At 44.8% G+C, this 14921-nt stretch overlaps 1 protein-coding gene across 4 annotated transcripts in view; it reads right to left on the bottom strand.

Moving 5' to 3' along the window:
• Positions 1-478: 478 nt before the first annotated feature.
• Positions 479-14921, bottom strand: part of PDGFRA (platelet derived growth factor receptor alpha) — a 46478-nt gene continuing 32035 nt past the window's right edge. For all 4 annotated transcript variants that reach the window (XM_081303880.1, XM_081303882.1, XM_081303881.1 and 1 more), the window contains 7 exons: positions 11121-11236; positions 10636-10758; positions 9234-9345; positions 7853-7952; positions 7639-7744; positions 5542-5783; positions 479-1194 (listed from right to left, as the gene is read on the bottom strand). In XM_081303880.1, coding sequence (XP_081160006.1) covers positions 1047-1194; positions 5542-5783; positions 7639-7744; positions 7853-7952; positions 9234-9345; positions 10636-10758; positions 11121-11236 — 947 coding nt within the window. In that variant the 3' untranslated portion in view covers positions 479-1046. The remainder of the gene's footprint in view (positions 1195-5541; positions 5784-7638; positions 7745-7852; positions 7953-9233; positions 9346-10635; positions 10759-11120; positions 11237-14921) is intronic.

Below are 14921 nucleotides of genomic sequence, written 5' to 3'. Positions count from 1 at the left end.
CTGACACAAGAAGTCACTGGCACAGGCTCATGCCTTTCTATCGAGCACACTGAGGATTCAGGGGTTTTGCTTATTTCTAATCCCATTACTTTGTGGGTCATTAACTGATTCTAGTATCATGGATTAAGGAACCTATTTAGTACACAATTAAAAGCTTTGACTTCCTGGACATCACTACTTATACTTTGCTCTCTATGCTTACTAAATTTAATCAACTAACACTATTATCATATTTTATAGAGAAACATGTTATTTAATATAAATGTCAGAAACTGTCAAACTTGTCACCTACCTAGTAAGGGTTTTTTTTTTAATTGTGCTTTCTCTGTAGGGAAATCATGTTACATATTACACATTTAGCATTACTGATAACAGTAGTATTATTATAAACATTGATTACAATACGAAAATGAGTTGTTGGGCTTCTAAAGGACCCAAATCTATCAAACAAGGTTGGTTAATTGTTATCTTTTATCTCTTTAACGCTGAAAAAAAAAAAAAAAGGTAAAATGTGATAGTACCAGTACCTTTTAAGGTTCAAGAGTGGTTTTGCATGCACTTCATTAAAAAGTTCAACAGCAGCTGATAACCAGGTTTCAAGAGAGAAGTACATGGATGGATTGAGTGGTCTCTTCAGAAGTCCAGAGAAGATAGTTAATACAAATCTAAACACATCCTTGGTTAGAGTTATTTACATAAATACAATGCTAGAGTTTTGTTGCAGTACGAATTCTGTCTGTGGGAATCTCACCAATGCCCTTGAAACACAAAGCTCGACTTCTGTGGCCTTATTATTCCCTTGTCCACCTATTTCCAAACTTCACACACCGCTGAGATGCTCCTGAAGCATTGCAAGAGACAACGCTGAAAAAGTTCATTTCAAAGTATCCCATTCGTTCCTATGTAGAAGGCTCCCTGAGGCCCTTGGCTGGGAACTTCACACATCACCCAATCCTCCTCTGGACCGTTGCATTGTGATAAAGTGGTTTTCTTAGAGGGACCCGAAAGTGGCTCCTGGAGCAGAAGGTACACCCCAAATCTGCTGGTTACAGGAAGCTGTCCTCCACCAGGTCTGAGGAGTCTATGCCAATGTCGTCCATCATGTCGATGTCCTCAATGGTCTCGTCCTCTCTCTTGATGAAGGTGGAGCTGCTGGAACCTGTCTCAATGGCACTCTCTTCAGAGGTCTGTGAGCTGGCAGAGGGGGAGAAAAGGAAAGGTGAGGCATGGGTACGCATCAGCTAGGCTGTGACCCCGTTTCCAGGGTGGCTGCCAAGGCAAATGAGCAACACTCGCAAGATTCTTCGGCCCTCACACTCAGGCTGCCAGATGTGGCTAGCCTGCTACCATGACAGACAGCTGCTCATCATCCCTTGCTGCACAGGTCACATGGAAAACCAGAGTGCACAGGCCTTCTTTACTCAGCTTTCCTTCTCCCAGGTCTTACATCTGATTTGCAAACAAGCTGTAATAATTTCTACTTTCCCTATGCAAGAGAAGATAAGCAACGGCTGATAAAAAGTCCTCAGGAAGGAAGAGGGAAGAAAGGAAACCAGCTGCAAGCATAGCCAGAGCATCCACTTGCTCTCCCTGAGACTTCCTGAGCTTCCAGACTGAGTTCTGGGGATTTCACCCCTCTCTCCTGAAATGTCTGTTCCCCCTTCCCATTGCATCCTGCACCCTCTACATCTCAAAGGACCAGGTGAAGGCTCTTCCTTACTAGAATATGAGCTAAGAGGGAGGGTAACTAGAGTAAAAAAGCCTTAGGTCTGGGGTGGTCTTCACACACCTTACTTAACATCCTGAACTCGAACTTGTCTTCTTGCCTATAAAATGGCGTGACAAGAATGCCCAACAGTATACCTGCTGGGGTGATTTAATAAGGTCATAATCATGAAGCATACAAATGTTCAATAAATGTTAGCAATTATTATTCAAACTTGTATTCTGAATCTGAATAAAGTCTGGGCATTACCTGATAATCAGGGAAGAGCTCTTAATTTTCTTATGTCTGATCACAATATTGTGATCATGTGGAAAAGTGCGCTTATTCTAGGAAGTGTGTATTGTACCCTGGGAGGGAAGTATCTTGGTGTTTCCCATCTAGTTGCAAATGATGGATCAAGAAACATAAAGTTTGAATATGGCTGTATGTGACATGCTATGCGTATACATTCTACGTATAATAGGTGACGCACAACATCGGTTACTTATATGGAGCTAGATAAAGCCAATGTGACAAAATTTCAACAACTGTTAACTTAAGTGGTAGATATATTCTTACAACATCTCTGTACATTTAATCATTTTTCACCAAGGTTTTTGGGAAAATTCTTTTCCCTAAAGTCACCAGCCTGTCATGGTTCCCCGTCTGTCCTCCCTTCTGTGAACTTTACAGTCTTATCCTTGTTCTGCTTTGCATTGCTATCTTTGTTTTTCTGTATATCTTTTTGCTCCAAACTCATCATCCTCTGCTGATGGGCAGGACCAAAGTTTATTCTCCTAATTGTGAGGCTGCTGTACACATGGTTTATAGACCATAAAGAGAGCGTGGCCATCCATAAGGACATTGTGTGCACCCACACTCACACACCCTCACACGTGCTCTCACCCTCCAGCCATGTCCTATCTGGCCCACTCTGACTCCATGGTCCATGTTCCTCCTCTCTCTATCCATTTCCAAGCGGGGAACCAAGGCTGGCCAATTGGAAGCCTAGAAACAGTGAATGGAGAGCTCCCAGAACCCTGAACTGTGCTGTCCCTTCATGATCCTAGACTGGGACTTTCCCAGGAACTGAGCCTTTGCCTCCCCATTTATACCCTGGTCCTGGCACCTCATTTTGAACCCCAGTCTATTCGGCTGGTCTTGATGATCACCTAGTCCTAACGCCCCTCTCTCTGGAAGCTGGATGCTGCTTATAGGTCCCTGGCCCCAGCTAGATGCCCAATGAATCCTTGGATACTACCCCAACCTAACTAAGATTTGCACTGATGACACTACCATGAATGTCATGGTAGGAACTGCTGCCCCCACCCCCCCAGGGGGAGGGGGGAGTTTGACAGGTAAGTCAGACCCCTCTGCTTATCTATCTTACAGGCCAGAGGCAGGAATGTGGGGACAAAAGCAGGTAACTGCCACTGGGAGTGAGGAGCCATTCCTGCCAGATGCTTTGGCACCCAAGCTCAGGCTTCACCGTGACAGCTGACAACTGGACTTTCAACTGGTTCCTGAGCAATTGTGCCCACCTTGTAGCCCAAGGCCTGGTTCCAGTGAGTTCTAACCTGGTACTCCAAGCCCTCCACAGCAAGACCCTGTCTTTCCATGCCCACTCCCCTCCCAAGGCCAAAAAAAAAAATGAGCCTTAGGAGAAGGCTGATAACTTCCTGGCTGACTCCTGCCTGCCTGAGCCCAAAGCCTCCCAGCTGGGTCTTCTCCCACTCAGCCCATCTCACCACTTAGGGCCAGAGTCTCACCTGACGTGGTGAGGATATTTGGGATATATCATGAGTGTTTCTAAGAAGACCAAATACATTGCCCTGGTAGAAGTCCAAATTAGCAAATCTAACAAATACCTAGCAACTAGAATTGTTCTCTTTGTAGAATGTAAATCCTGCAACCCAGCCTGGTTTAGTCCTAGAAAACTCCTAGGCATCTTTCTGATGTCTTTTTTATCAGAAATATTCATCTGATATCATTTACCCTGTGATTTCTAACTTTATTTTGAACCCTTTCACAGGTGACGTATTACTCTTCAATACGAAGAAAGCAAATGGAGAAAAGATCTGAGAGAGCCTCTAGACCCACTGCCCAGCCTTCCCTGGGCCACCTGAAGTTCCAGCACAGGCCCCCAAATGTGGAGGAACACTGTTTGCCAAAGGAATATAAGCCCCTTGTAAAAGCTGCCTACACAAAGCATAATTAGAAAGGTAAACCAGACAGGCCATTTGGCCCCACCTCCAGTTCCAAAAACAAAAACTGTGCTTCCAAATTACCCAGAGCCTCCAGATAAACAAGGGCTGACTGTACCTTCTACTTATATTGGTTAGAGAAAGTATAATCAGAAACCTCCAAAACACTGCTATGCTCTTCTGCCTAAATAACTGCATGTATTTGACTGAATGACTAAGAAAGAAGGTAAAGCAATGTCCTGAACAAAGGGAGCAAAGACCCATGAGCAACGTGGACCCTGAACCAGGAGTCACTATCACCCCGCCAAGGGCCAGGCGATGAGAGCTGGGAACAAGGTCGGGGTCCTGTCCATCTGGTCCACATGAGCTAGCAGTTCTCAGACCTGGCTGAGCATTAGCATCACCAAGGTGATGAATTCATGAATCTCAGTAATGATCACCAACACTGCTCATGTCACAAAAGACAGTAGGACAATTGTACCTCCTGACTGAAGGACACACATCATCTCTGAAGTATGTCTTCTGAAAATCCACCTGACCCAGTCAAGCCTCAGAACCAACACCCAGTAATACGACCAATACGGGAGAAAATAAAGACACCACAGGGATGGGATCAGCAGGATTCTGAACATGGAGCCCCACTTGCAAACACTCTGGTTTCCTCACAAATGATATACAAGGGGCCACAAAGGAGGCCAGGAGAACTTATAGAGATATATCAACAAATGCCATGTGTGACTTTTATTTGGGTCTTGAATAGAAAAAGAACAAATGTACAATAACATTTGTGAGATGACCAGGGAAATTGCAACTCTGGGTATCTGTTGCTCTTAAACCATGGCCCATTTCTTAGGGTGAGAAGATGGCACTGTAGTTTTTTTATAATAACTTTTAATAACTGTAGCAATTTTTTTTTCTAACAGAGCGCTTATCTCTTAGAGAAACCTACAACAATATTTACAGATGAAATGATATGATATCAAGGTTTGCTTCCAAATAATCCAGAGGGGACCCAGGAGGTGAAGATATGGTTGTGCATGCAATCAAACTAGCCCTGAGTTTGGACACATCAAAGTTGGGTGATGGACACCTGACACTACTATACTATGTAAATTGTGCATTTGTTAGAAATTCTCCATAATACAAGTTTTTTTAAAAAAAGAACAAATCAGCCTGGATGTGGCTTGTATATCAGTAGTTTTTAAATCCTCTCCAAGTGATTCCAATTTGCAGCCAAGATTAAGAACCACTGATGGAGAATCAAATAATTTGGCCCCGAGTCTCTCTCCACTCCAGCCTCAGCTCAGTGACTTTCTAAGACAACAGAGAAAAGGCATGTATTACCAATCCTCACAGCTGCTGTGTTGGTGTGATCAAATGGCACAAGGTCTCAGGTCAAAGATTCTCCACCAGGGAAGTATGACTCTGTCACACACAGTCCCAGGTGCAGGGACAGATTAGAATAGTCTAGAAGGTGTTTTCAAAACTGCAAAGGAACCCTGGGTATTGTGCACCTTGATCAGCCAGTACAGTTTGATATCCAGGAGAGCCCCGTTGTCAGTAGCCTGGGTTCTCCCCTTTGGGAGTGCTGGGGGCGGCAAGGTGGGCAGTTGGGTGGCTACCCACATCTACCTGTGTCTGTTCCTCTTGCCCAGGTCTTCCTCCTCAGGAACAGGGTCGATGTCAGGCAGAGGGATGATGTAGCCACTGTCTGCGCTCAGTCTCTGCTCATCCAGGCCACCTTCCCAGTCCTTCAGCTTGTCTTCCTCATTTTTGTAGGTGACACCAATGTATGCGTTGTCCGAGTCCACACGCATGCGTGCCACGGCGGGATGGTCACTCTTCAGGAAGTCCAGGTGAATTTTTTCATAACTCTATGAACATTCATTTCACATATTTAGTCAAATGTCATTGATAAAATCAATGAATATAGACATTCAGAACTTATTACAGTTTAAATGTGTTTCCAGACTACCTCATAGACGTGGGATTTAGATAATCAAAGGACAATCTTATGTCCTGAGGACTCGGGTCAAAGATTCTCTGCCAAGGAAGCATGACTCGCCCACACACAGCCCAAGGAGTCAGGGGACAAATGTGACTTATGTGAGAGGTGTTTTCAAAACTACACAGGGCCCTAGGGATCGTGCATCTTGCTCCCCAAAGATGAGGACATGGTGGAGCTCTTCTGCTGTTAGGTCTTCAGATATCCAGAGCCCCTTCCCCAAGTCAGAAGCTAAGACTCCCACCCAGCACTCCCATAGCCTTCCTCACATAGTCCCTTCCAGGTTCCTATAGAAAGGGGTGGGGACTTCTACTAGGGGCAGAATACCCAACACCTTCCTGATCCCTAAAAGTTGGGGAAGTCTAACCTCCAATATCAAAAATGCCAGCTACTGAGGAGGTTGAGGCAGGAGGATTGCAAGTTTGAGGCCAACCTAAGTAGCTCAGGAAGGCCCTGTATCAAAATAAAATAAAAACGGCTAGGGCTATAGCTCAGTAGTAGAGCACTCACGCACAAGGTCCTGGGTTCAGTCCCTATTTTAAACAATAATTTCAATCTCTTCCCAATCAAAGCATCTTTGGCCAACCTAAGGTTATTTTCCTTCTGCATCCACCCTTATAGAAGTTGGATCTGGAGACTATCATGCTAAGTGAAATAAGCCAATCCCCAAAACCCAAAGTTCCAATGTTCTCTCTGATATGTGGGTGCTAACCCACAACAAGGGGAGATGGGAAGAAGTTCAATAGATTAAACAAAGGGAAATGAAGGGAAGGAGGAAGGATAAGAAATGGAAAGACAGTGGAAAGAATCTGACATAACTTTCCTATGTTCATACATGAAGACATCACAGTGAATCTCCACATCCTGTAGAACTACAAGACTGGGATCCTAATTAGAATAAGATAGGCTCCATATTTATATAAATATGTCAAAATATTCTCTACTGTCATATATAACTAAAAAGAACAAGAAACAAATAAAAGAGACATTTAAACAAATTTTTTTTTAAAAAAAAAAGAATAAGTTGTAATGGGCACTGAGTTAATCGAACTCAAGTATTTAATTCACAGTTCAACACATGGGAGGTTCCAGTGCAATCTCCTAATGCTGTATCTCCTTGAGGTGGAAGAGAATTAAGCATGGAAAGTCTACACAGTGACTAATGCAAATCAAAGAAACAGAATTTATTACAAATTCGCCTGAGTTGCCCTTTTAAGGCCCCGGCAGAAAATCGTTTCACTCATTTACACCTCCTGCTTGGATCCATGGAATGACATTTGTTCTTTTGCACAATACTTCCTTTGCCACAGAAAACCAGCTGGAGCCACAGATAACAGTCAGGTTACTTCTTCCAGTCAGCTGGTAAAAGCCAATTTACCCTGGATTTAAATGCATTCAAATCAGCAATTTAATGAACGTGGTTGTCCTGACACTTCTGACTACACGGGAGTTTCAGATCCTGAAACATCTGGAGAACAAAGTGCTTACAGGTGTCATGGACATAAGATGAAAGGGGAGCCCCGCAGAAACAGGAGGTTTTCATTCATCATTGCTACCAGGAGCTCATGGGGCGCTCCATGAAGCCCCAGACACAGGATCACACAATCTGTGTCCTCCTTTGAAAATGCTGTTTTCAATCAGTGCTAACGGGGTTGGCCTAAACGCCAGCCATTCTCTCCCCGAGGACTCATGGTCTTCCACCACCCTAACAGGCCCAGACAAACCTTTTTATATTGTCCAGGCAGAAGATTCTCCACTATCTCGCTCAGGTGGTAGAAGGAGGGTCTCTTCTCTGGCTCACTGTTCCAGCACTGCACCATGATCTCATAGCTGGAGAGACACAGGGCTCAGAGTGGGCATGGGTAGAGCAGGTGGGCACCCCCGATCCCAAAGACTACATGGCAGGGACGTGGGACCAGGGAGGGGGAAGGAGCTCACACTTCACTGGTGGCATGGTCAGGCTTGGCCATCCGGTACCCACTCTTGATCTTATTGTAGAAAGTAGAATCCACCATCATGCCAGGGTAGGGTGTGCCACCTAAGAGGCAGAGAAGATAAGAGGATGGCAAATGGTCCGCATGTTGCTGGAAGGCTTGAGGTGACAGAGCACACTGAGGAACACCGGTGATCCTGGTGCCTCAATGTCCCAGTTCTCCCTGCAAAGGGATGCTGGGGATGCAGCCCAGTGGTAGAGTGCCTGCCTGGCATTCACAGACCGAGTACCACACAAAAAAGAAAAAAACTTAACAAGGACTCTAGGTCGGTCTAGCCCAAGAACCTTGGGCAAAATTTGTGCATTTTTAGAAAGAGTATTAAAATGTTTTTCCATGCTTCAGATGATTGGAGCTACATACATAAGCAAATCAGAAAAGCCAGGGGAAATTCTGAATCATCAGGGGCAAGAAAATTATTTTGACTAGAAAAGCTCAAATAATTAAAGCAAAAGTCAAAATTGGGGTTTGGCTTGTCTAGATAATTCTCTGCTTTTCAGGGGGGTGTGAGACTCTCTCTCTTGGGCCACATGATCCATATAATGCCCCTTTCTACAGGGAGAACTAAGGTAGAAAAAGGAGACCCAGGAGGGAAGAAGCACTTGACTTTCCCCAGGAGAACACTCACATTCATTCACGAAACCCTTCCTATTTTTATAGCCAGAGCCAGGTCAAGTTCAGTTCCTCCTCTGAAGCCTTCCAAAACTATTCCAGGATTCTCTTCTATCTCTGGGCTCGCATTGCAGTGCTCAGTCAGCACCACAGACTTTCTAAGTGTGTGAATCTTCTCTCCTTGTGTGAACCATCTGGAGGGCAGGGGTAGTGACCTATCCTTCTCGTAGGGCCCTCACCAGGCAGCACGGGACACCTGGGTTGTTCAGTCCCTGGAGACTGACTGGCTAAATGCCTAAGAAGTTTCTCCCCTCCAGAATGACCAGGAAAGGGAACCGTGCTCCTCTCCCTCCCCGGGCTCCCTTCCCCGGCTTCCATCACCGCCATCAGGTGAGGAGCAGGAAACACTCCCTCACACCTGGTGAACCTTTCGACCCGAAGTCCCACATGAAGAAGCAGCCAGGGAATGGGTGTCATCGGGAGCACTTATGTAGGAGAAAAATCACTGTGACATAGCCCAGAGTAGAGTCCAGGGGCCAGGCGCAGCCCCCCAATCCCCCTCTCAGTCTCCACTGGCCCACAACACAGTAAGGACCCATGGTGGGTTCACACAGCATGCAGCCCAGCAGCAATCAAGTCCTAGAGCTGGGACAAACACTCTCCCTTCCAGAGCAGTTCTAGAACAATCCAAACAAGCAGAGCTGCCAGGCCCATACCAAGAGAAAAGATCTCCCAGAGCAGAATCCCATAAGACCAGACATCGCTCAGCGTGGTGTAGAGGTTGTCAAAGATGCTCTCAGGAGCCATCCACTTCACAGGAAGGAAGGTCTGCAGAGAAGAAGGGAGGACATTAACCCCCAGTCTCTTCAGTGATGATCTGCAGGGGTGGGGGTCCTCCCAGGCTGAGAATAACTTGCACTGATGATGTTGCCTTGCAGGGTTTTGTGTGTACTGTTTACTGCAGCACTCAAGGGACCTGCTACCCCGTGGGCTCTTAATCCATATTTGGCGACTAATGGTCAATGTTGCTTCCCACCTCTTCCAAAGGAATAATGTCCAAAAACGTTTAATCCTGAATTGTTGCCCATAAAGTGTGAGCCCTGAACAGACCTGTCCCCTCCTGGCAGGGATTCCTAGGAACAAAACTAAGATCCAGCCATCTGTGAGCTGATTACAGCTTCTGAACATTAATAAATGTGTAGTCATTTTCAAAGAATCACACACTGAGATGTATTTTATAGCCTCTGTTGTGAAACTGGATCCAAACTTCAGGGAAAATACTAAACTGAGGTAGATACATAAAGTAACCATGTTAGCATCCTTCCAGAGACTTACAACCTCACATGAACAGGTGAGAGCTTGGCTCTACCAATACCAAAGTTTAGTAGAGTGTTCAAGGTGCCTAGGAAAAGCCACAGCCATAGGTCATGGCCACATGAGTACCTGCGGCACACAGAGCAGAGGCACAGGACAGAGTCTCTAGTTGTATGAGACAACCCCTGTGAGCTGTCTCACAGCCAGTGCAGTGGGGTGATGTGGAGTTGCACCTGTGGGTGGCAGGTGTGTTCTAAGCTGCTTCATCTGCTTTCAGGTGAAAGGGATGGAGAGAACAGTTTGAGCAGACGATTCAACGACTTTTAAGGAAACTGTACCTCTAGGACATATTAACTCAAATGATCTTAACATTTTTGGAGTCACAGGTGCCACTTTTGAAAATCCGACAAAAGCTGAAACACTGTCTCTGCAAAGCCTTGCCTGTATCTGCACGCACGCAGTTTGCTGATCAATGGCTAACACTTCCTGTTTGTGTCCATATTCCAGGCACTGCCTTAAGCTCTTTACATGAATTTCCCCATTTAACCCCCTACAGCAGCTTAGGAGAAGGCACTACTACTGCCTCCATTCCACAGATAGAAACTAAGGCATAGAATGGGCAAGGAACTTGCCCAAATCCCAGCCCTCCTACAAGGTGATGCAGATACTCCTGCTCAGGCCTGAGCTTTGGTGAACCCCCGAATCCCATTCATGAATCTCCTTATTAAAAAGGAGACTCTGCTGCTGACTTCAGAGAAGAAAGGGAAGGAGGGGAGCAGGCCAAGTGAGGACAGGGATACATACACTGCCTTTCGACACGTAGTTGGAATCGTGCATGATGTCCCTGGCCAGGCCAAAGTCACAGATCTTCACAATCTTCCCTTGTGCTAGGAGGACATTGCGAGCAGCCAGATCCCGGTGGACACACTGGGTGGAAAGGCAAGAACACTCAGGGTCAATCCATCTGTGGTTAAACAGCAGCTCTCCCGCCAGACTGGCTGCTCCATGGTGGCACTTGAAGCTGAGGATGTACACCTAAGGAAGTCTGTCCTGGCATGGTGGGCTTGCCCTTAACCAAACCCCTTTAAGACACAGAAAACTCTGGAGAAAAACAGGCAGCCAATGTTGCTAGGACCCAGGTCCTCCCTAGGGGGAGAGGAGGAGAGGGGTAAAGGAGAAGCAGCTACTGTCACCGGCCTCTCCCAGGTCTTCCTGCCGACTGCTTCCCCCCTCCCCTCACTCTGAAATCTGCAGCCAGGTCTAAAGACATCACCGTTCCTTGAACCTACATTTTTGGAAGCCAAAAACTCCATTCCTCGGGCAACTTGATAGGTGAAGCTCAACAAATCCAACAAAGTAAGGCCTTCTGAGTTGTCATCTGAAAGGAGGTTTTTGACTTCTGAGTCTGCAGAACAGGAAGGAGGGCAGGACAGCATGAGAGCTCACCCACCACTAGGACTCCCATGAGGCTGGTCTGCTTGTCAGACTACAGAGGCTTGTCCAAAGAACACATCCAAAGCTATTTTCCTATGAAGTTTCTAGACCTCCCAGGCGGGTATCTAAGTGTGCAAAGGAGGATGGGGCAAAGCTCAGGGCAAGAGCACTTGCCTCACATGCATGAGACGCTGGATTCAATCCCCAGCAGTGCAAATAAATAAAAAAATGAAAAGGTTCTTTCTTTAAAAATAAATTTGTACAAGCTGAGCATTCATTCCTAGCCCCCAATGCTCCAAAATCCAAAAGTTATTAAGTACTGACATGGCACAAGTAGAAAATTCCACACTTGACCCCATGTAATAGGTCACAGTTGAAATGCAAGTACACTGAAGAGACTGTGTAAAGTTACCCTCAGGCTCTGTGTAGAGGTATAGATGAAACATAAATGAGTTTGTGTCTGGACTAGAGTCCCATCCCCAAGATATTTCATTGCATATATGCAAAGTTCCAAAATCTGACAAAAATCCAAAATTCAAAACACCTTTGGTCCCAAGTATTTCAGTTAAAGAGAGAGTCAACCTAAATACAGAAAGACATCCCTGATTTATATATGAGTATGTAAGAACACAGGGCCATGAGGACCAATCAAAACTCTTCTCCCTAATGGGTTCTCACATGTAGTTTTGTATTGTTGTTAGGTTTTGGTTTTTTGTTTTTCTGAAGTACTGGAAATCGAACCGAGGGACTCACACATCATAGGCAAGTAGTCTACCACTGAGCTACATCCCCAGCCCTTTCATTTTTTATTTTGAAATAGGACCAAGTTCCTGAGGCTGGCCTCAAATTTGCAATTCCCCAGCCTCAACCTCAGGATTATTTGGAATGACGGGCCTGTATCACCATGCCCAGCACATAACGATTTTGTTTACCTCCCAGATTTCTCTTTTCCAACCTTAGTTAGTAATCACACCAGCCATCTTTAAACGCACACATACACACTTAAATTTTCTGTGACAAATATACATGAGGACAAGGAGAAAAAAATAATTTCTAAGAATTGCTTTATTTTATTTTTCAAACTATCTTCCTAGTCTTTGGCTTATAAGTCATTAATTAAATCAACTGCCAATCAGACAAGGAGACAAGCTTAAAGATCAGGGTCGGGCTGGGGATGTGGCTCAAGTGGTAGCGCGCTCGCCCGGCATGCATGCGGCCCGGGTTCGATCCTCAGCACCACATACCAACAAAGATGTTGTGTCCGCCAAAAACTGAAAAATAAATATTAAAAATTCTCTCTCTCTCTCTCTCTTTAAAAAAAAAAAAAAAAAAAAAAAAAAAAAAAAAAAAAGATCAGGGTCAATGGAGACCAGGGAAGGTGGGGAGTACAGGAGGCTACTTTTAAGCCACTCCATGGCTGAGACCAAGGTAGTGGATAAATGGCTTCTCATTGAAGTGGATGGAAGAGTTATTTCACTGGAATTGAATACTAGACACTCAGAGACGATGGAGACTCAGAAGGTTTGGATACAATAAAATTAAAGAGAAAGCCCGCAACCACCAAGGGTGGCTACCAGAGCCCACCCACCCCTGGGGAAAGCAGGAAGGGCAACATGAGGAAGCTGCATTTCACTCATGGCTTAGTGCAAAGAAATCTGAGATCAAAACACTGACTGGTCCAGAGGCTGCCTGCATAGTCCACTGGTGCATGAAAGACACATCGTGTTTCCCAATTGTCCACAGAGAGCTGAGGCAGGAGCCATTCTGAAGCAACTATGGGAACCAGGATCCAGGAAATCTGAGCTGGGTCTAGTTCTTGGTCCAGCTGACACCTGCTACATCACCTAAACTGTGCCTAACAAATCAAGAGGAAAGCAGGTACGGAGTGTATGGACAGGGAGCCTGGGGAGAGCCTGGCTGCCCACCCCGCCACTTTTCAGTCTGGCAGCTCAGAGCAGGGCAGGAATTTGAACCAGTGTGTGTGACTGTGCTGGGGAGTGAGCCCAGGAAGCCAGGAAAGGCAGGATCCACAGTCAGCTAAAAGGGCAAAGGATTGGCTCCTCCCCCTCATGAGTGGAACCCTGGGGAGTCTCCTGGGTGCAGTCTCCCAGGCAGATGGGCAGCTACCAGGCCCCAGAAGTGAGAGATTTTAATATCTCCCAACTAGTTGCCACTCAACAAAGCACCTGGGGCCTGCCTAGACCTAAGCCCCACCTTCAGGAACTCCACCTACAGGAACTCCTTTCACGGAACCCTGCAGTGACTCCACCCTGGGAGTGGAGCTGACAGTACAGGTTCAATGCAATTCCCATTAAAATTCCAATGACGTTCTTCATAGGAATAGAAAAAGCAGTCATGAAATTCATTTTGAAAAATAAGAGGCCTAGAAGGGCCAAAGCACTCCTTAGTAAGAAAAGTGAACCAGGAGGCATCACAATACCAGGCATTAAATTATGCTACAGAGCTTAGTAACAAAAACAGCATGGTATTGGTACCAAAAAGGCAAGAAGACCAATGGAATAGAAGACACAGAGACAAATCCATATAAATACAGTTATCTCATACTAGATAAAGACACCAAAAACATACATTGGAGAAAAGATAGCTTCTTCAGCAAATGGTGCCAAGAAAACTGAAATCCAAATGTAGTAGAATAAAATTTAACACCTATCTCTCACCCTGAACAATAGTCAACTTAAAGTGGACCAAAGACCTAGGAATTAGATCAGAAACCCTGCACCTACTAGAAGAAAATGTAAGCCCAACACTCCAACATGTCAGTTCAGGAACTGACTTCCTTAACAAGACTCCTAAAGAGCAAGAAGTAAAATCAAAAATCTACAAATGGGATGGCATCAAACTAAAAAGTTTCTGGAGAGCAAAGGAAATAGTCATGAATGTGAATAGACAGCCCACAGAATGAGAGAAAATCTTTGCCACCTTTACCTCAGATAGAGCATTAATCTCCAGGATATACAAATAACTCAAAAAACTTAACATCAAAAAAAACTAATAACCCAATCAATAAATGGGCAAAGGGACTAAATAGACACTTCTCAAAAGAAGAAGAAATATGAACGGTCAACAAATATATGAAAAAAATGTTCAATGTCTCTAGCAATTAGAGAAATGCAAATTAAAACTACACTGAGATTTCATCTCACTCTAGCCAGAATGGCAATTATCAAAAATACAAGTAACAATAAATGTTGATGAGGATGTTGGGAAAAAGGTACACTCATAACATTGTTGGTGGAACTATAAATTAGTGTAACCACTCTGGAAAGCAGTATGGAGATTCCTCAGAAAACTTGGAATGGAACTACCATTTGACCCAGTTATCCCACTCCTTGGTATATATTCAAAGGATCTAAAATCAGCATACTACAGTGACACAGCCACATCAATGTTTATTGCAGCTCAATTCACAATAGCTAAACTATGGAACCAATCTAGGGGCCCTTCAACAGATAAATAGATAAAGAAAATGCAGTATACATACACAATGGTGTATTACTTGGCCATAAATAAGAATGACTTTATGACATTTGCCAGTAAACGGATGGATCTAAAGGGTATTGCTAAGTGAAAAAAGCCAATCCCCCAAAACCAAAGGCTGAATGTTCTAAGAGAGAACATTCTTAGTCTAATATTGG

Source organism: Spermophilus citellus (assembly GCF_964194105.1).
Source record: "Spermophilus citellus genome assembly, chromosome: 8".
NCBI lineage: Eukaryota > Metazoa > Chordata > Mammalia > Rodentia > Sciuridae > Spermophilus > Spermophilus citellus.
The sequence above is the reverse complement of the archived record's forward strand: the minus strand, read 5'-3'. Positions and strand labels throughout refer to the sequence as shown.